The sequence below is a fragment of the Amblyomma americanum genome, chromosome 10, assembly GCF_052857255.1.
Source record: "Amblyomma americanum isolate KBUSLIRL-KWMA chromosome 10, ASM5285725v1, whole genome shotgun sequence".
Classification (NCBI taxonomy): domain Eukaryota; kingdom Metazoa; phylum Arthropoda; class Arachnida; order Ixodida; family Ixodidae; genus Amblyomma; species Amblyomma americanum.
Genome location: NC_135506.1, coordinates 1,934,592 through 1,953,794, shown reverse-complemented (window position 1 = coordinate 1,953,794; position 19,203 = coordinate 1,934,592). Strand labels below are relative to the sequence as shown.

The 19,203-nt window shown below is 47.5% G+C and overlaps 1 protein-coding gene across 1 annotated transcript; it reads left to right on the top strand.

Annotated features, from left to right (window-relative positions):
• The first annotated feature begins 3,371 nt into the window (after positions 1-3,371).
• LOC144106236 (uncharacterized) lies at positions 3,372-14,579 on the top strand. The gene is made up of 5 exons (XM_077638996.1): positions 3,372-3,498; positions 4,430-4,475; positions 9,256-9,440; positions 11,582-11,798; positions 14,276-14,579. Exons 2-5 carry the CDS (start codon positions 4,439-4,441, stop codon positions 14,488-14,490), a joined length of 654 nt encoding a protein of 217 aa, XP_077495122.1. The 5' UTR covers positions 3,372-3,498; positions 4,430-4,438; the 3' UTR covers positions 14,491-14,579.
• Positions 14,580-19,203: the final 4,624 nt, after the last annotated feature.

Here is a 19,203-nt window from a genome sequence, read left to right as displayed (position 1 = left end):
GTCCCACCGAAACCCCGGCGATTTCCGGTGTCACGAGATTCGCTGATTGGTTTAGAGAGCTCACGTGATCTTTTGACGTTATCGCAACTTGCCCACCTTGGCAGCTGACTGCCTAGCCACCGGATTGTGAGCATTAAAGTTGTCTCACGAAATTCTCCGATTGGTCGAGAGAAGTCGCGCGACCTTGCGACGTCACCACAACCTGCCCTCGGGATTGTAAGCAGAGTTGTTCGTAACGCGTTACAAGTAATTGATTGCTTCTAATTGCATAAATACATTTTCAAGCGGTAACCTTCCTGGTAATTCAATTACTTTTTATGTAATTGATTACCGATAATGAGCCCCGCGCCATCTGAAGCGACGACGACGGTTTAGCAATTAACAGATACACACGGTGACAAGAAGCCCCCGCCACATTGGTCAGAGCTCCTAGATCCCAGGTGCAGAGTAAATCCCAGCGATCTCTTCCCTGGTTCACCTCACTGTGGTAGCAGTATTCCCGAATACACTCGCCAAAATTCTGAGCAACCCTTCGTCGCACAGCATTCTGGTTGGTGTCATAGCTTTTCTCTTTGCATATAGCTTACATGTTTTAGTCAAGTTTGAGGCTAGCTTGTGACAGCGGTTAGAACCAATGACTTATGCACCTTCAGTTGCACGCTTTAAGGCGCGGTTGAGGTGTCCACCGAGACGTCAAGATCTGAGAGCTACTGCGTCCTCAGCTCTGTTACGCTTATTTGTGCATTCCCGGTACGAAAGGGGCTAAACAAAGTCGCTTTCTTATTGTTTTTTTTTTACGCTTTAGTAGTATCATGAAGCTGACTGTCTTTAAACACCGGGCTGGCTCAAAACACATGCTTTCGCTTTCGCATTCCTCCACGCCCCGCCGCGGTGGCTCAGTGGTTAGGGCGCTCGACTACTGATCCGGAGTTCCCGGGTTCGAACCCGACCGCGGCGGCTGCGAAGGCGCCCGTGTGCTGTGCGATGTCAGTGCACGTTAAAGATCCCCAGGTGGTCGAAATTATTCCGGAGCCCTCCACTACGGCACCTCTTTCTTCATTTCTCCTTTCACTCCCTCCTTTATCCCTTCCCTTACGGCGCGGTTCAGGTGTCCAACGATATATGAGACAGATACTGCGCCATTTCCTTTCCCCCCAAAACCAATTATTATTATTATTATTATTATTATTATTATTATTATTATTATTATTATTCCTTCCTCCACGTAAGCAGACTTAAGCACCCCTAGAATTTTGAAGAGAACGCTGCACTATATAGCTAGATAAATCCGATTTCGCCGTGCGTTGCCGGTTGACCTTCAAGTGAACCAGAGGTCAAGTGTGGTTATAGGCCTCGCCGTATGTGGTCCCCCATGGGTTCGCACCACTTGACCTTTCGATTCGCCGCTAGAGGGCGGTAGTCGCGTGACGTCGCGCGATGGAAAGTGCCGTCGTGACGTCAGTCTGGGGCGAATATATAGGCCGCAGCGTTCATTGGGTGACCAACCGCTCGCGATCAACCATTAATTTAACTGCCACCTGCCAGGCTGGCAGGTTGGGCGCGCTGGCTATCCAGTGTACGGAACGCACTCAACGTTACAGACTCCAAGCCGTGTCTAGTTGCCCGATGCACCACAGCTTTCGCTCTCTAACCAGGTTCAGCAATAGTTAAACCGCAGGTAATTTTTTTTCAAAAAACTAGTTGTATAGCTGTACAGTTTTGAGAATCACAACCTGACGGTAAACACTGGTGATAGCAGGAATGTTTTCTAATCAGTTCCTTCTTTCCCAAAAACGATTTGTAAAACATTGTACTGTTTCAAACACTGGTGTTGGCAACGTAGCGACAACGGACCGGCTTTGAAGTAGCATCGGGCGCGATCTGTCCGGAACACACCCGGGTCTCCGCCGTCTTGTGCGGCAGTTCTACACTCGAGAAACACGACGTGACCGCTCTGCAGGCACTCCCCGTCCTGTCGGATGGCGCCGCGAATTGCGGCCACTGCACGCAACTCGGTGGCTTCCACACAAGGCAGCACGGAGCAACAACGAAGCGCGGCGCTTCACAGAGGGGCCTCTGCATCGAATCATTGCGCAATGACGACCTGGAGCCCGACGTGTTCGCACGTTGTAATATTGACACCGCCCATTCATCGTCGTCGTCTCAGCGTACCAGTAGGTACGCTGAGAGGGTTCAGCGTACCTACTGGTCTCTTCACGCAGAAATGCGAGAAAATTAGCGACAACTTGGAAAAAGAATTGCTGTTGAAAATTAACGACTAACAAAATATCAAGCAAGCCGCAGTAGGTCATAGCAGTCCGAGTATATGTGTGTTATGGCAATAAACTTTGGAAATAAAATAACGCAATAATAATCGATTACTTTCCTGTAACTGTACTCTGTTACAGAGGTCAGTTACATTCTACAAGGTGACTTAAATGAGTTTTTGAATTCACTCAATTCGCTTGAGAAACCGCCGTGCTACGCGTGCCATCTTTTTCAATCACATGTCTGCTAACTGAACAGAAATGGTGTGCTCTGGTGAGTGAAAAAGGCTAGTAAAAATTACCGACGACCGGTGCGGCGTAAACAAAAAGAAGAAAAATAAAGAGAATTATATGCAAGCGATGACAAGGTCGAGGAGTGGAGAAGGCCTGAGGTTGAGGTTGAGGTGTTGAATGCTACAGGCGGGGTTAGTCTTGCTTTATCTGCCGGCAATTGCTCCACCGCAGCGTCCCTTCGATATTAACAATGCCGCATCTACCCCGCTAAGCGCACAATTTCTTATAAAAGCACACATTCTCTCCCGCAGTCACCATCTATGCACACAATCAATCCACACAGTTCACATCACAGTCCACTCCAGAAGTCACCATCTATGCACATATTCAGTCACAGTAGAACATAGACCTTGCGCCCCCTCGTTATCGGCGAGTTCGCGAGCCACCGCACGGCGATTTGCGGTTAGTATACTTTTTACTCTCTGCTGCACCTTCGATCTATAATAAGAAGCATGGAGATTCGTGGCGAATGGAGCGTCTGGGTAATGTCCGTTTTATGCTTGGGTTTCAGCGATGGCAAGCGACGGCCGTCGCAAGTGGAAGCTCCATTGACGCTGCCCTTACCGTGAGCACTGAAGCATCGCCGGCAGTACAGCAAACTGTCTTTCATAGCCTGCAGACAATGGCTACTTCGCTTTCTTTGAATCTAAGTGCAGGCTAAAACAAGCCGACCGTTCACCGCACACTGTATAGACCGAAGCGATAGTGTGCAGACGAACCGCTCCACAATGTCAAGGGCCCTTTTCCGAATGACCGTTACCTTGTGCGCGAAAGATAAAAACCCCTGACGTCTGCGAAAGAAACGCAATCGTCTCTGCGACATCTTCGAGAGGTTCGGTCCGGTATCGGCCGATGCCGATCTCGAAGTCACTACAAGAAAGCGCTGCCCAGACACAGCCGGCCAGTAGATAGCGGTTCATCCAAGCCCCGTCATCAGGTAAGATCTCAGCGAACGCCCTAAGTCCGTATACATTCGGGAAAAAAAGAAGCGAAGCTACGCAATGGAATATAGATACATTTACGGTTGTATCAGTAACTTCTGTCTAAATCTTTACTGACTTATATTGCTCTACCCAGCGAAGAATACGCAGCGAATGCGCTTTCCAGTGAACTTCATCAGGTTGCACTCGTCTGCAGTCGCCTCGACAGTTAGCGTCCGCGTTTTAAACTGCGACTTTGCACTACATCTCGTAATGCTGGACCAAAAATATCGCGCAAAATGGAGATCTCAGAAAATACCCGGCCCCTTTGTCAAGCAGTCCTTCCACGCAAAGCGCATTTGCTACGGCAGCTCGAAGCATATATAGCTGGAACCGGGTTACGAACCTGGTACAGTTGTTGTCGCTATTCATGTGTTCGGTTTACATAAGGATACGCTAGTGAAATAAAGCGGTTTGTGCCTCTTCTGTCCGTTTGGCGCCTCGTAGGATAGTGCTGTTAAAGTTGCCCTCGAGTAACGAAATCCGCTCGTGGAGCAAAATAAGCGATACCATATTCTAACGGAAGCCACCGTTCCCACTTGGGCTTTCAGAGCGCTTAGCATCGAATTTTATTATGCTATACATAATCATGAAATCCAGGGTTCGACGGAAACCCGTCTGGTTGGGTGTGTTTATGGCGGACATTCTTCATTCGTTTCTTTCATTGTGAACAAGGCCCCCGTAATCTATAGGGCCTAAACGTCAATTTTTTAAACGATTGGACGGGGCTTGAAGAATTTCCGCCATATACGTAATCATGAACAATTAGTTACATTTATGTTTCTGGCTCGTTCCCCTTTGCCTTCAGTCTGAAATGTGTACTAACGTACTTATGTGCCACGGTACACACGCTTGTACTGAGGTGGGTTTTCAACGTCTTTATTGCAGACAGCAAGAATGCTCGTGCAAGTGGGAGCAGTTGTTGTGCTTGCTGGTAAGTTTAGCCCACATCGTCCAATTTGTGAAAAGAGAGCAGTCTACAGCTTAGGGGAGAGCGAAGAATAACGCAACATTTTGTTACTTAGCACCCCCTAACTTTTAAATGAACAATTGTATTAACTTGAAATTTGGGTGATATGACCCGCCATATATTTACTAGAACTGAACTTAAAAAGTGGACCAGATTGATTTTTTCTAAGCAGATACAATATTTCCAAGTGAGGCTTGGTGGATGAGAAAGCGGTCGAAAAAGCTGGAAGTTCTGCGCACGATATTTTCCAAATAGTGCTTCTCAATCAACCTAGCATCGTCGATTAATGTAAGTGTTTATTTATTACAGTATGTTTTTTTACCGCCTCGGGAAATGCAGAGAGGATTATTGTAGTAGCAGTGTACATGTGGAGCAAAACGCGATGTTGAGATGTTCTGCAGGGACCAAATTCAATGTAATGCCTTCACTGCTGCCTGTTAACTCTACTAGTGTTATTTCTCTAGCATGAGCTGAATGTACAAGAAAAAGGAAGACAGTGAATGCTCACTAGCGATCAGAAAACATGAAGAAAGCTTTCGAGATGGTGCCGGCAAGCGTTATGGTATTTCCAAAGGCACCCACCATAGAACAGTAAAGAAAATAAGAGAATATTAAAGACGGAAACTGTTTAGAAAGTGTTGCGAACCTCAGATGCACGCTATGTGCGGCTGGCATGCATGAATAGCTATTTGAGAACACCTTGTGACAATAGAGCAAGCTCTGCTCGGTTTGGCCTACTCTTCCCTGGCAAAATTGCTCTAGACAGTCTATCTTTCTACAGGCTGTCTATAAATCCTATAGACAGTCTATAGACAATCTATAGATTTATGGCCATACACTTACTGTGGACTTTTGTCTTTAGACAGTGTATAGACTATGAATAGACGGAAGGAAATATTCATAGGAAAGCAATAGGGTCTATAAGAAGTCTATGGACAGTCTATAGACCAATTTGATTAGGGTCACATTCAAAATGTGTTTACGCGCTACTAATCCAACCAAATCGCATGCTCATTCAACACGGCTGAGCGAAGAAGCAACAACCGTGACAACAAAACAAACAGCAAAGTTGCGATGAATGCACGAAATTCAAAGACGTCGCGTAGCCAGGCTACGCGCAGAGCCCCGTAGCAAAACAGAGCGGACTGCAGTTTCACGTGGAACAAAACAGTGCCCTCTTCGTCCTGAGTACAGTGCCAGTCACTCAAATAGGCTCGCAACGATTGTCTATATAGATATCCACTAAGCAAACTGCGGGTGCCCCATTGCGTAGAGTGAGTTTTAAATTTCGTTGAATTTTCCTTCGTTCGTCTTCAGGTGGCCTTTTCATATTTGATGAGCGTGATGTCAAGACGGTAGGGTGTAATTCGGCCGTATTTCTTTCTTTTTTTAATAAACAGTAATGCTGATGATTTGCGAATGTGCGTCGTGCTTTTCCCCACTCTCCAATACGAACAAAGGGGGTCTTGAATTCTGAGGTCACTCGAGGGTGGAATTAAATGCGACCTCTTTTATCCCTTAAGCACAACAACCATTCTTTCGACAGATATTGTAATGGCAGCGGTACCTGACCAAAAACAGGATGCGGGGCGTTGGTCAGTTTTCTGAGGTTGCCATTTTTTTTTTCTCGTACCAACGGCTGACAATTTTCTTGCTTGCATTTTAACGCGCGAATAATATCGATGATACTGTGCACATCGTTTATTTCAACTGCCTTCGAAATGCGCGTATGTGCCGGGTTCACTGCATAGCGGGGCAGTGATTATCCGAAGCTATTTGTTTCAAACTGTTGAAGGAATAGATGCGGATAAGGGAAACGTACATCGCAATACCACAAAGTTAAATAAGCGCCAAAATGAACATGTATACCAGATACGAGCGAAAATGGAGTATTGATAGCATCTGCACTTGCGGGATGACACCACATTTCTGTGGTCTGCATTGTAGGCCCCTTCGTTACTAGGGAGACCGTTGCATTCCCATACACGCAGTCAGGCTCGTCGCTGCATAGGTTGGCGCTCACCTATCAAAGTACTTGACAGTGGAGGAGCTGGGTATCTCGAGAGGCTATATCTCAAGAACACTACACACTTTCCACAACTGAAGCCGCTCATCCGTCGGTACCGCCTCGGTACTTTCAATGGTAGCAGCTTTCGCTGTCGCAGTGGCTGGGGCTTAGAGATATTCGATTAAAGAGCCGCTTGAAAAATTTCCGCTCAGCACGTTCGCTTTTTTCAGTCTCGCTAGTAGGGTGTGAAATACAGGTTACAATAATAGTTGTGCTTTGCCGAGTTGTATATCGTCAGCACAAAGGGTTTCGTTAGTACTGGGAAAATGGAGCAGCTGAAAGCCATAATCTATTCTTTATTGCTCGTGTAAATAAATAAAAATGTAGGGACACTTAAGCACCGCCTTAAGAGTGTGACGCGATGGCATTAATGGGGCCATTCAGCGGCCCGGAGACGTTTTAGCACATCCCTTCGCACGTATGGAAATGGAAATGAGAAACTGCTTTTTGAGAAAAGGAGAGAGAGACGCAACTTTATTTGTCACAGGTGTCGGAAATTAGGGCAGGTGGGTCCTGTGTGGCTCCCAAATGGGTGCGACGTCCTAGGAACATGATATCAGTGGAAGTTGAGTGGTCTTGTTTGGCTGGGGGAGGATTTGGTACCGACTTTCTGCAGAGGGAGCTGGCAGGAAGGCCTATGGGGGGGGGGGGGGGGGGGTAATTTCCGCATCCCCAGAGGACGTGCGCCTGAGTGGCGGGTTCTCCGTGATTGCAACTTGGGCATGTGGTACCATATTCCCACCCGCCGTTGTGGCTCAGTGGTTAGAACACTCGGCTACTGATCCGGAGTACCCGGGTTCGAACCCGACCGCGGCGGCCGCGTTTCGATGGAGGCGAAACGCAAAAGGCGCCCGTGTGCTGTGCGATGTCAGTGCACGTTAAAGATCCCCAGGTGGTCGAAATTATCACCGGAGACCTACACTACGGCACCTATTCCTTTTTTGTCCTCTCAGTCCCTCCTTTATCCCTTCCCTTACGGCGCGGTTCGGGTGTGCGCCGATATGTGACACATACTGCGCCATTTCCTTTCCCCCAAAACCAATTTTCAATTGTCATATTGGTTTTGGGATGAAGGAAATGACACAGTATCTGTCACATATCGGCGGACACCTGATCGCGCCGTAAAAGAAGTGATAAATTAAGGATGAAAGAGGTGTCGTAGTGGAGGGCTCCGGAATAATTTTGACCACCAGGGGATCTTTAACGTGCAGTGACATCGCACAGCACACACGCGCTTTAGCGTTTCGCCTCCATCGAAACGCGGCCGCCGCGGTTGGGTTCGAACCCGGGTACTTCGGATCAGTAGCCGAGCGCGCTAACCACTGAGCCCTCCGACGTCATCTTTTATTTTGAGGCTCTCACCTCTCCTCTAACGCTGCAAACAGTTCGCGCAGCTGCGCACAGAGGGCGCCACAAATCCGTGGAACAAGTTGCGTCTGGATGGCGCAGTTGGTAGCGCTTCGCCTCTTGTGGTGTGCCATTCCAGCTGTTTTATGGATCCAAGACCTTTTGCTACGCATACGAGGTGAATAGCGACAGAAAGGATACAGAAGCGAAGGGGCAAGAATGCTAACGCAATGTCTCACAGTGTGGACCTAATAATTTGTTATTTTGAGGCTTCCTTCTAACCATGCAACGACCGACTTGAGCCATTCAGTAGCCTGAGCAAACATTTTTAGTGTGCGCGCGTCAAAGAGAGCAGGAAACTAAATGAGACTGAATTTGTGCTATCTGTGAGCTGTAAACGGCACTTCGGTGCTACAGTTTCCTCGTCATGCCACGAGGTGTCATTCGTACGGCTATGAAAGTAAAATCTCCTACACCCCTGCTGCAGTCGCTGGCGTCAACATCTCAAGCACACACGGAGGCCTCTCGCATTTACAAATATTGTCCGTAAAGCTGCATTGAGAATCGCATTCGTACAAGTAAATTAGCTGCCGAGTGCAGCATACACACGAAGCGTCAAAGGTCGGCGTCAATACTGATCTCAGTAGGACGAGTGTTTAAGGGAAGCCCCCAAGGTTGAGTAGACTTCTAAAAAGGGAGTAGTTACTTATTGGCCTCCACCGAAGCGCAGCCATACGGCTACAAAGAAAAGCTATAGAGCTTCCACAGAAAATTCGTAATCGAAGAAAAGTGTCCTTGTTCGGGGTTCAAAGCCGGGACCACCGCCACACCGGGGCAGTAGCTCTACCAACTGCACACTGGACCCTAAACATTGGACCAAAAAGTCTCCGCTTCGAGTTGATCAGTTTGCTCTCTCCCTACCATATGCAAGCTTGTTCCAGTTAGCTCACAACTTCCCCAGTGGTCTCGGGTTCGAACTCCGGAGCAGGACGCATTTATCTCCAAATTTCTGTGGACGCTATATAGATTTCCTTTGTAGCCGTATGGCTTAGCTTGGGTGGATGTTAGTACGTAATTAATCCCTTATTATAACAATGACCTTAACTCTAACTTTATCAATATTATATGTCCTATTCTCGTGTGGAAGGGATCTAAATTAGCAACGGACGCGTTTGGTGTCAGGAGGTTCCTACTGGCAGGCATGTATACGCACGCGGAAAACACTCGTCAGTGACAGCTGCGACCGGTAACGTGAACCTAGATTAAAACCTACCTGCATCGCAAAAGTGAGCATCTTTACTCTTCTTTCTTTGTCCAATGACGGCATAGCCTGCGCGTGGGCCAGCCCCGGGCACATCGACTTCGTGGTCGACCAGGCGTTGGCCGGGGCCGGCGTGGACGTGCTGCCGCTTCCGGACATCTCGTTCGACGTGGACAACCAACAGAACTGGACCTTCTCGGGATACGTCGAGTTCCACCTGCAGAACGGCACCCTGGGAAACCTGCGCCGCAGGGTACGTGCAAGTCACATATATGCTTGCTTACCGAAGGGGAAAGTAGGGAGAAAAGAGGTTGGCCCCCACAGAGAGGCCACGCTCACCGAGAAGGAGGCTTTTATGGGGACCAGAAGATACAAAACAAAAACAAAGAAAAAAAGGCGTCGCCACCACCGGTCGATTGCGCAGGTAAAATGCAGCCGTCGACACCCATTTTACGCCTCCGTTCAGTTCAAGGCAACCTTTACTCTTCGGTAATGAATCGACTAGAGGGAAGATTGTTAAATGAAATTGTGTTTTTTGCTGCGGGACAAGCATATCCCAAAGCAGCCGGCGAATCACCTTTCAGATAGACCAGCCTATGCATGGAGTTGTCCTCTAGGTACCTGATGTGCCAAAGCAGAAACAAAAGCGTGAACGCTTGAGCGGCGTACGCATTGGTGTCCCCAGAGAGAACTACTCGAATGGCGTTTAGAAACCTGCAGGCGTGCCTCGGCGTCTGCAGCGTGCGGATGTCTGGCTGAATTCATTCACCCATCGACGCACGGACCTCCCGTGGTATCTACCTTCCTGCCTTCTCTCCGATTATCCTCTCTCTCGCGGTGGATTTGAAGTGTCCACTTTGAATTAGATATGTTCCGCGGCTTCTTTTGCATCCCGACGTCCTCTTTAGTAAATCACCGTATCTCCTTGGCAAGGTGGAAGACCCCACGAGTGCAGACAGGGTGAAGAAATTGGCGGCGATGAAGAATAGCATCTTACTTACAATACTTGGAGCCCAAGCTGCGAACTGAAAAAGCCAAGCCGCACAAACAGGGTAAACTGTGGCTTTGTAGCTGGCGAATTTGCAGTTCTTAAATATACAACATCCGTAGTGGGGCGTACAGGCTGCGCCTCACCGAAGTGCCAACTTGTGCTCCCTTCTTAGTGTCGTACAAGGCTTTCACTGCGGCTGAAACATTTGCAGCAACAGAGATTTCCTGGTAACAGGAGCTGGGCCTCGGTTAATCAATGGCATACCAGTAGTGGGTGGCTACTGCTTAAGTACCCTGGGGTACAATAAAAAATAAACAATTTATTATAGCATGTTCTCTACCTAAATCAGTGCAGTCGCTTAGTAGTGCGGCTACTGAGCCCAAGATTGTATGATCGAAATGCGACCAAGTGCAGAAACGACGGTGTGCTGTGCGATGTCAGTGAGCTTGTTAAAGAACCCCAGCTAATCGAAATAAATTCCCAGCCCTCCACTGAGGCGTCACTCACAGCCCAACTGTGGCACCGGGACTTTAACCCCCTCGTACGATAAACTGCATCGTTGTCCTCATGACCCTGCATACCCCGCTCTTTACGTGGCCCTCACTAATGAAGCGCTGATGTCCTTTCGACTCGATCTCTTCAGCATGACGCTTCTGAAAGTTAAGCCTAGTACACATACGCCGTCAACGAATTAAAGTTCCCGACAGCAGCAGTCACATTCACATGGTCGCCGCGAAATCTGAATAGATTTCTTGTGCGAAGCTACGCAAAAACGGACCAAGTTCCATGCAGACAAGGCGTTGGAGATTAATCCTGAAGAGCATCGAGCTTGTCTCCTTGAATAAAGCTGGCTCACAAGCCGAGAGGAACTTGGGTCAATACTTGCTGTCAAGGAAAATGGGAAGAGTTAGCGCAGCACATGACTGAAATGCAAATAATAATAATTATTTCGGGCTTTTCAGGCTCTGTTCTTGGTGATAAGAGTGGGCGTTTTCGTAGTAACAACAAAACTGAAAAAAGTTTGTCTCAGTGCGCATTGGACAGTTTACTGCATCAGTGTTTTTATAGCTCACGCGAGTTGTGAACTATAATAAGTGACAGTGCGAAGAAACCGAATCTGTCGGAGAAAAACACCGCTGCGATAAGTTATCTAGAGTACACTCTGGCATACGTTTTCCAGTTCTATCGCTCGCTCCTAAGGCTCTCGACCTGTGGTCAGCACCAAATGAAAAAAAAAAAAAAATTAGGATCTACGCTCTTTTAAGCCCTGCCTTACGGCCTTCCCCTTCCTGTTCACTGGTGCGTTCGTCACAACAGCCTCTCGCTTATTCGGAAAAACCCCCTGCGTGGATACGCCCGGAAGTGTTGACTGTTAACACGAGTAGCCGTCCGTGTTGACGCAGGTGCGACGAGTGGGCGACTGCGGCCTGCGCGGCGACCAGGACGCCGGCTCTCCGCTGGTGGAGATCTGGTGCAACTTGAACCTGCGCGGCGTGGTCGCCAGATACGACGTCCAGGTGATCGTCGACGACCGGTCCAGCGCGGTGGCAGCCGAACTGCTTGTCGACACTGGCAATGTCTACTTCAAGCTCGAGTCGAGACAGGACAACTGCACAGAGTGTACGTGGCGACGCGTGCGGACAGCTTTCAAAGCTGAAGCGCGATTACTCGCTGTTACTGCCCACCGTCCTCCGCCCGTTTCTTTCACATTGATGTGGAACTTTCTCCACGGTCCTCTGAAGTTCTCGTCTTGGTAGTGGCTGCAGGGACTGCTCACTTTCCCGGGCGTAAACGCAGTTACCTTTGAATGCGTAGTTAACAGAAGGCTGCCGCGATCACTAGTGAGAAATTTACGGTAGAGCATCCAAGACACCTCCACCGAATTCCAGTGCCAAGAAAAAAACAGTTCTATTGCTCCTTCTGGCTATGTTGATAGTTGCTTTGAAGCAAAAGACACATTTGCGGATGAAGAAGTGTGACGTAAAAGTGAACCAATTTTTTTTTTCACTTCGCCCGATCCAAACTCGCGATGTCAACACCAGAAGAGATTCCATGACCACACACTGGAAGTGAATGGTGCTGTAGCACGGCCTCACGGATTGGCGTTTCCTGTCTTGGCGTCACCACAGTTGGCTTGCGAAAACGGCTGCTGGTGGCGACACCTGCATTTCACTGCGTGTACATGTATTAGCTTATAAGAGCTCAGTTTTGGGTGAAAGTAGCGTCTTTGTCATTGTAACGTGGCAATCTTAGATACAGGTCAACATAAATTTGTGCCCAATGTCGCTTTGGGGTAGCAAGGGAAGGGGTAGGTGCTGCATAGTTTCTGCGACTGTGTTCACCTGACAGGCAGGCCCAGGATGCGGAGGGGAACAGGTGCGGTGTAACTATTGCTGGCTCTTGTTTCACACCATGAGAAAATGAAAAGTCTGCGAGTTTTTTTTTTGTCCCCATGTACAAAAACTATGTCACAACAGGGGAAAAAGATTAAAAAATAGAGTGTCATAGACTGCGCCACTGTGTATAAAGGGAGTCATCACATCTACAGTTAGAACAAATATCAATAGGAAACAGTGAGTTTGCACACAGGAACAAATTTTGTTATTTCTGCATTGAAGTTGAATATGCTGTCGGTACATTTAGTCGAAAACAAAACCATGTAGAAAAAGAGAAAAAAGTTTGCCGTACCCAGAAATTATGGACAAGCTCATTTTTTTCACGGATAGTTGTTTATGAACGTCACGTTGTCACGTATCGTAAGACTGCAACGCAGTACTCATCTGTATATAGCCCCTCCTCGAGATGCTTACCGCTTATTGTCAAAAACACACCCCATCGAATTTCTATCTACTCGGGGCGAGCTTAGGAGAAAATTTAAGAGCAAGATATCGCTACGCGACTGAATGTTAAACCATTCCCATCAATATGTTTATAACAGTATTTTAAAATATTCCGCAGTTGCATCGCAATTAAAAGGAATGCCCAAGAAAGCTAGATTTGTTCTCGCTCAAACTTACAGCGTTATCATTGGTTTAATGCTCACAATGCGATGCCTTTCAAACTGTTACATGCGCACCCTCCCACATTTTGCATAATAACACGTTTTGCATTGCTAAAATAAAACGCGTAAAATGTTTCTCTGCTACGCAGCTTGCTTGTTCGTGCAGAAATTCAACGCACGACGTGGCAATTAATGGTCTCTTTTTCTCTAGTAACATGCTAGGATAGAGTACTTGCTTGATTCAGTCACAGTTAATTAAAAATCTGCATCATCTACAGCGACAAAGCCAAATCAAGCATCGTACGTAGCAGTGGCTATGATCCATCTCGCTTCTGGATAAATGACCACTCTAAAGTGGCGGCGAACATCATTTAGGGTAACTCATTTTAGGGCAGATGCGCCGCCAGAATCAATGCAGTGTATGCTGCTTGTCAGGATTTTTGTCGCACGGACGATGCTGATTTTTAATTATTTTCGGCGGAATCAGTCAAATAGTGTTACAGAAAACGGGGCATTATATGCCGCGTCATGCGTTAAATTACAACACGAATAAGCAATTAAGCGCTGTAGCGGAGACAAAAAAAAATAGTGGGAGAGTGTAGAGTTGTAATATTTTTTTCAGTTTCGCTGAATAATGGAGCAGCCGAGACATTCATATTTGCATGAAAAACAACTCTTCTCTTCAAACTTATTCCTCTACATTAATAAAGTTTCTCTCTCTCTTCAAACATCCCCTTTGAAGTCTAATAAGAAATAAACAGCTTTCTTGAAATCCGCTCCTAACCTTTCATGAAGCATCATCTACAGAACCCAGCTGAGCTGAATGTCTGCTACGTATTGCCAAAAGTATTTGGATGTATCCGCTTTAATTCGCAGACAGCGCGACATGCCCCTTATCTGGAGCACGCGAGGAAACACTGGTGTGTGTCATAAGCAGAATCTGGTCGCTTTTATTTTTGTGCCAAATGGTTTGCTAATCTGCATGTTGCGCTTCTGGTGTGTTTTTTCCGCCACGGATGCATCAGAAGACCTGAGCAGATGCGAAGCTTACAACTTTCTTCGTCTCATCAACGTCGCCTTGCACGCATCTTCGCAGGTTCGCACTTCACGGACTTCCAGGTGACTGACGTGTCCGCCAGGCTGAAGCCCCTCGGCGTGGCGATGGAATTCGCCCCTGACGTCATACGGCAGTTCGAGGGCGAGGTGGTGGCCCGGGCACCGAAGCACATCTCCTACGCATTCACAGCGGCATACAAGCGGGCTCTGGCGGAGAAGATCGCCACACTGAAGGCGTCGGACTTCACTGATTGAGCCCAGAGAGCGCTGTTCTGCATAGGGGGAAAAAATCAACACACCGGACGCAAGTCCCGCAACCAAATAAAGGCGCTGATCACATTTTACATTTCTGCCGCGATTGTATCCACGACGGCCAGTTGCTGCGGAATTATACTGCAAAACAATATATAGAAATACCTAATTCATTCGATTCGCGAATAAATATTTCGGCCTCCGGTAACACACACACGCGCACACGCACACACACAAACGCTTTTACCGAGTCAACTGTTACAGGAAAATTGCTTTCTGATCGCGCGGTCCGCACGAAACATTAGCAAAGGCGCAAACAGCTGCACGCATGGCCGGGCCTGTTTAAATCCTTGGGAAAGCAAGCATCCAAGCTATCCTGCACACCACCAGACATGAAAAAATTGCTAGGTTAGCATGAAAACTTTAGGCAAGCGTATGTGAGCTGGCAGACAGGTCCGGGCGGAGGGGGCGGGCGATTATACTGATTTTTATCAGTGGTTGTCCTGCAGTGGGTTTCGAAGCGACCACCTCTCGTAACCGAGGCAGACGTCCGAGCTACTAGGCTACCCCAGCGGCGGTGGTCGTGAAAATCACGCTGTCATGTACCGAGAATTCCGGAAGGACACTTGCTCCGAAGCAGACCAGTTTTCTTCAGATTATGGTGTTATGTCGTCGTGTCTGCACGGTTTTATTCAAGGAACAAGCACTTAGACGCTACGCGAAGATTTCGCCGACTTAATGAATACTGCATTTGATCGCAACGAGGTTGCTTTTGTGCTCTGTTTCTGGACATCAGGAAAGCTTTTGATAGCGTGAGCCGTAATAGAAAGATTTAAATGTTTGAGTGTCGTGGTTCCTTCTGCTCTTTTCTAAGCAACTTTTTCCGTGACATGACCGTCGCCAATTTGTTTCAGGAATAACAATCACCAGAAAATTATGCGGCTTAGCCCTAGCGTTTTCGTTCTGCTTTGGCGCGGAGATGGCGGTGAGCAAGCAAGCTCTAAGTGATCTATGAAACACTGGACGCCGATGTAATTTACATCAGGGCACGATATCCTTCTCCACAGGAATTTCGAGTTATGTGCAGGATTTTATTCAGCTGTGCAGCAATAATTTTCTATGATATTTTCAGGCTCATACAAGCCCTCGCACGTACACATGAACGCATGCACGAAACGCACGCACGCGCATGAAGAAAAAAGTACTAACAAAGAGGACTGATATCTTATGCAGCTACCTGAGTACACTTGGGAGGGAAATAAAGTTTTGCTCACACATGCTGACTCCGCACATGAAACGATTCTCTTTGAGACCACTGGCAATCTTCAAAGAGGAGGATCCCTTCTTCCCGCTTCACTTTTTGAACAAAATCATCAGAGGGCACAGCCAAGCGAACTCTCTCCAATACTTTCGAAGCTCAAAATAAAGCTAGCACTTGCTGTGCTTTTTCGAAATAAAAAAAAGCACTAATAGAAAGAATAAACGAGGAGAGGTGTACGCCAGGTGCGCGCTTTCCAAACTCTCGAAAGTGAGCGGCCCGTCAGATGAATTTAAAATCGCGATTTGTTATTCTCGGGCTCCTGGAAGAAATATTAGTAACTCTAACGCGAGTCTTTTTTTTTTCTCGACTGACGCTGTTTACTGTTTATTCTCTGTTCTTGGTTAGCTGTTTCTGCGGACCTCAACGAATATATTGCGCGCGCTGGTTCGCTTTCTCGAGATTACAACGCCTTTCGGCCTTCTAGGATGTGCACAGCACGACGTAGCTCGCAGAATGTGGGTAACTGAAAAAAAAAGGAGTTACTGTTGTACTTTCCCTTCGCCTTTTATTGCTGCCGTGAGTTTCTCGTTCGCTGGCTGGTGAAAAGAGGCGCTCGATCGCTGCAATCAATTGTGAACGTTGGCTTATCCAAGAGAATCTTCCTCTTGTTCGATGACGCTCTTTACTGGTTCTGCCAGGCTGGCACACTTACACCAGTGACCGTTTCATGATGCAGCTTTCATTTCACTGTTCTTCTGTTGTTTTACAATTCCGACTCCTTCTTCAAGCTTACTTTTTCTGCAGCTTGTGGTAAAGAAAACTGCGATTGCCTTGGAAAGATTGCTTCGGCGTAAAAACCGTTCAGGCATCCCGATAAGCACTGCGGTCTGCGCACTAGTCATTTAGTTTAATTTGAGAATCGAAAACCCAAAGAATTATGGAAACGTGTAGCGGTGACAGTTTCTGTTCTCTGACTTATTCCTCCCTTGACGGATAGTGCACCTTTCATAAGGTAATAATTAAAAAAAGTATGCTAAGGTTATAACCAACTCAAGGTCAGTGCATATTGTCACGTGATGGTGACAGCGCCTGTGGACGACAGACGGACAGACTGAAGTTGTTCTAAAACTAAGTCTTTATTGGTCTGTTTTGCGCCCACGAAAATTGACCTCGGCATCCGCGATAGCAACACAAATTAAGGGGGTGGCGGTGGGGGGGGGGCACTTTGTTGACCTAAAGTGCGGTGAGGCGAAAGCGTTTAGCACGGTGTCGCTGCTTGTGTCACTGATGTGTGGTCAAGATGTTAAGTACGCCATTGTTTGTGAATCTTAAATGCTGGAGGCACTGTCACTGTGGAGACACTGTGGAGGGCGTTTGGGAGGCATCCGTCCGATTCGACGCCTTTCCGCGTCCTTACGCTAGACATATATTAGGTTGGGGCAACCTAAAAAGATTGAAAAATAATAAGCCCCTGCCTGCACCACTGACGTGTAACAGCCTTCCTGACGCTAGATAAAATTATTGTGGGGCTATAAAAAGAACGAAAATAAAGTGTCCCTGCCCGTGCCACTAAATATAACCGGCTTACGAGGAGAACTGCATATGTGTTCGCAGGAATTAGCGTAGTCGTTCATAATAAACTGCACATCTCCAACCAAAAACTTTAATCTTAACGCAACGTTTCGAAGCCGACTCGGCTCCTTCATCAGGGGTGACTGAGGGCAGTAGCTAGCGTCTTTAAGTATGGAGGGGAGGAGGGGGTCAAAGGAACGAAATCTGTGGTGCGAACGGCGTGGGGGAGGGGGGGAGGAAGGGGGTTAAGGCTGTTAGTAACGTTGTCGCACTGTGGAGAGGCGGTTAATGGCGACTTTTTTTCGTTGAGTTGCAGAGCGAAGTCCCTGGGCATATAGTGGGGGCAGGTTTCCTTTTGTGCGGTTGACGTTGTTCGGGGTGGTTTGAATGTGCCAGGATTCCAGAAGGAGCCTTTTTTGGTAATTTGTTTCGGTTCCGAGGATGCTGGTTCCTTCGAAGTTGATTCCATGGTCTCTCAGTCCTCGGAATGTTCGGCTACAGGATTGCGCTCTCTTGCGAAGCTGCGGACGTCGTTTTTTGGGAAACCTAAAAAATATTGAAAAATAAGCCCCTGCCTGCACCGAGTCGGCTTCGAAATGTTGGGTTAAAATTAAGTTTTTGGTTGGAGATGTGCAGTTTATTATAAGTCTTCAAACCCAACCAGACAGGCAAGTCTGTCAAAATGTTTAGTTTTCAGCGCAGTCGTAAGCACACTCGGCTGCTAAACGGAAGGATAGTGGTTCGAATTCTGCCATGCAGAAGGATTTGTTCCTTATTGAGTTAATTTAGTCACCAGTGTGACATGACTTGAGACTGGACATGACCTGAGACCGAACAAGGTCATGGCCGCAAGTGTGAGCCATTAAAGGCTTCCGCCTTAAAAGAGGTCGACGGATGTCCAAGTGCAGAGTTACCACCGCTAAATTTAAAGCTGTCTAAGAATCAAAAGCAGCCACTAACATCTACTACGATGCAGGAGTTGCGTGTGGCTGCCATCATGCGACCTAAAACTGGTCGCATCCCACGTGACAACGTGACAATACCGCGTACCGGCGGCTCTCAGCAGTGGCAAACAAAAGTGCAAAGCTTTGCGGCAGTATGGTAGAAAAAAGAAAGCTGCAAAATCAGCGAGACACTTTGTTACGTGGCGTGTACTTTCCCAGCCATCGGTGCTAAACGCGTTTCAACATCATAATCATCGTCGTCGTCGTCATCATCATCTGCCTTATTACACCCACTGAAGGGCAAATGCCTCTCCCATGTCTCTCCAATTAGCCCTGTCCTTTGCTAGCTGCATCCACCCTTTGCCTGCAAACTTCTTAATCTCATCCGCCCACCCAACTTTCTGCCACCCCCTGCTACGCTTGCCTTCCCTTGGAATCCACTCCGTTACCCTTAAGGACTAGCGGTTATCTTGCCTTCGCATTACGTGTCCCCCCCCCCCCCCCCCCCCCAAAGCCAATTTCTTCTTCTTGATTACGACTAGGATGTCATTAACCCGCGTTTGTTCCCTCACCCACTCTGCCCGCTTCCGGTCTCTTAACATTACACATATCATTTTTTCTTTCCATGGCTCGCTGCGTTGTTCTTAACTTGAGCTGAACTGTTTTCGTTAGCCTCCACGTTTCTGCCCCGTAGGTGAGTACCGGTAAGATACAGCTGTTGTACACTTTTCTCTTGAGGGAAATTGGTAAACTGCCATTCATGATCTCAGAGAACCTGCCATATGCGCTCCACCCCATTCTCATTCTTCTAGTTCTCTTCATCTCATGATCCGGATCAGCTGTCACTACCTGTCATAAGTAGACGTATTCCTTTACCACTTCCAGGCCGTCGCTGCCAATTGTGAACTGCTGTTCCCTTGCTAGACCGTTGAACATTAC

What these genes read in the sequence shown, in the direction of transcription:
- LOC144106236 (XM_077638996.1), top strand. Translation starts at nt 4,439, where the DNA reads ATGCTCGTGCAAGTGGGAGCAGTTGTTGTGCTTGCTG. An exon ending in AGCAGTTGTTGTGCTTGCTG is followed by an intron (nt 4,476 to 9,255) that starts GTAAGTTTAGCC and finishes ATGACGGCATAG; the next exon opens with CCTGCGCGTGGGCCAGCCCC. An exon ending in TGGGAAACCTGCGCCGCAGG is followed by an intron (nt 9,441 to 11,581) that starts GTACGTGCAAGT and finishes GTGTTGACGCAG; the next exon opens with GTGCGACGAGTGGGCGACTG.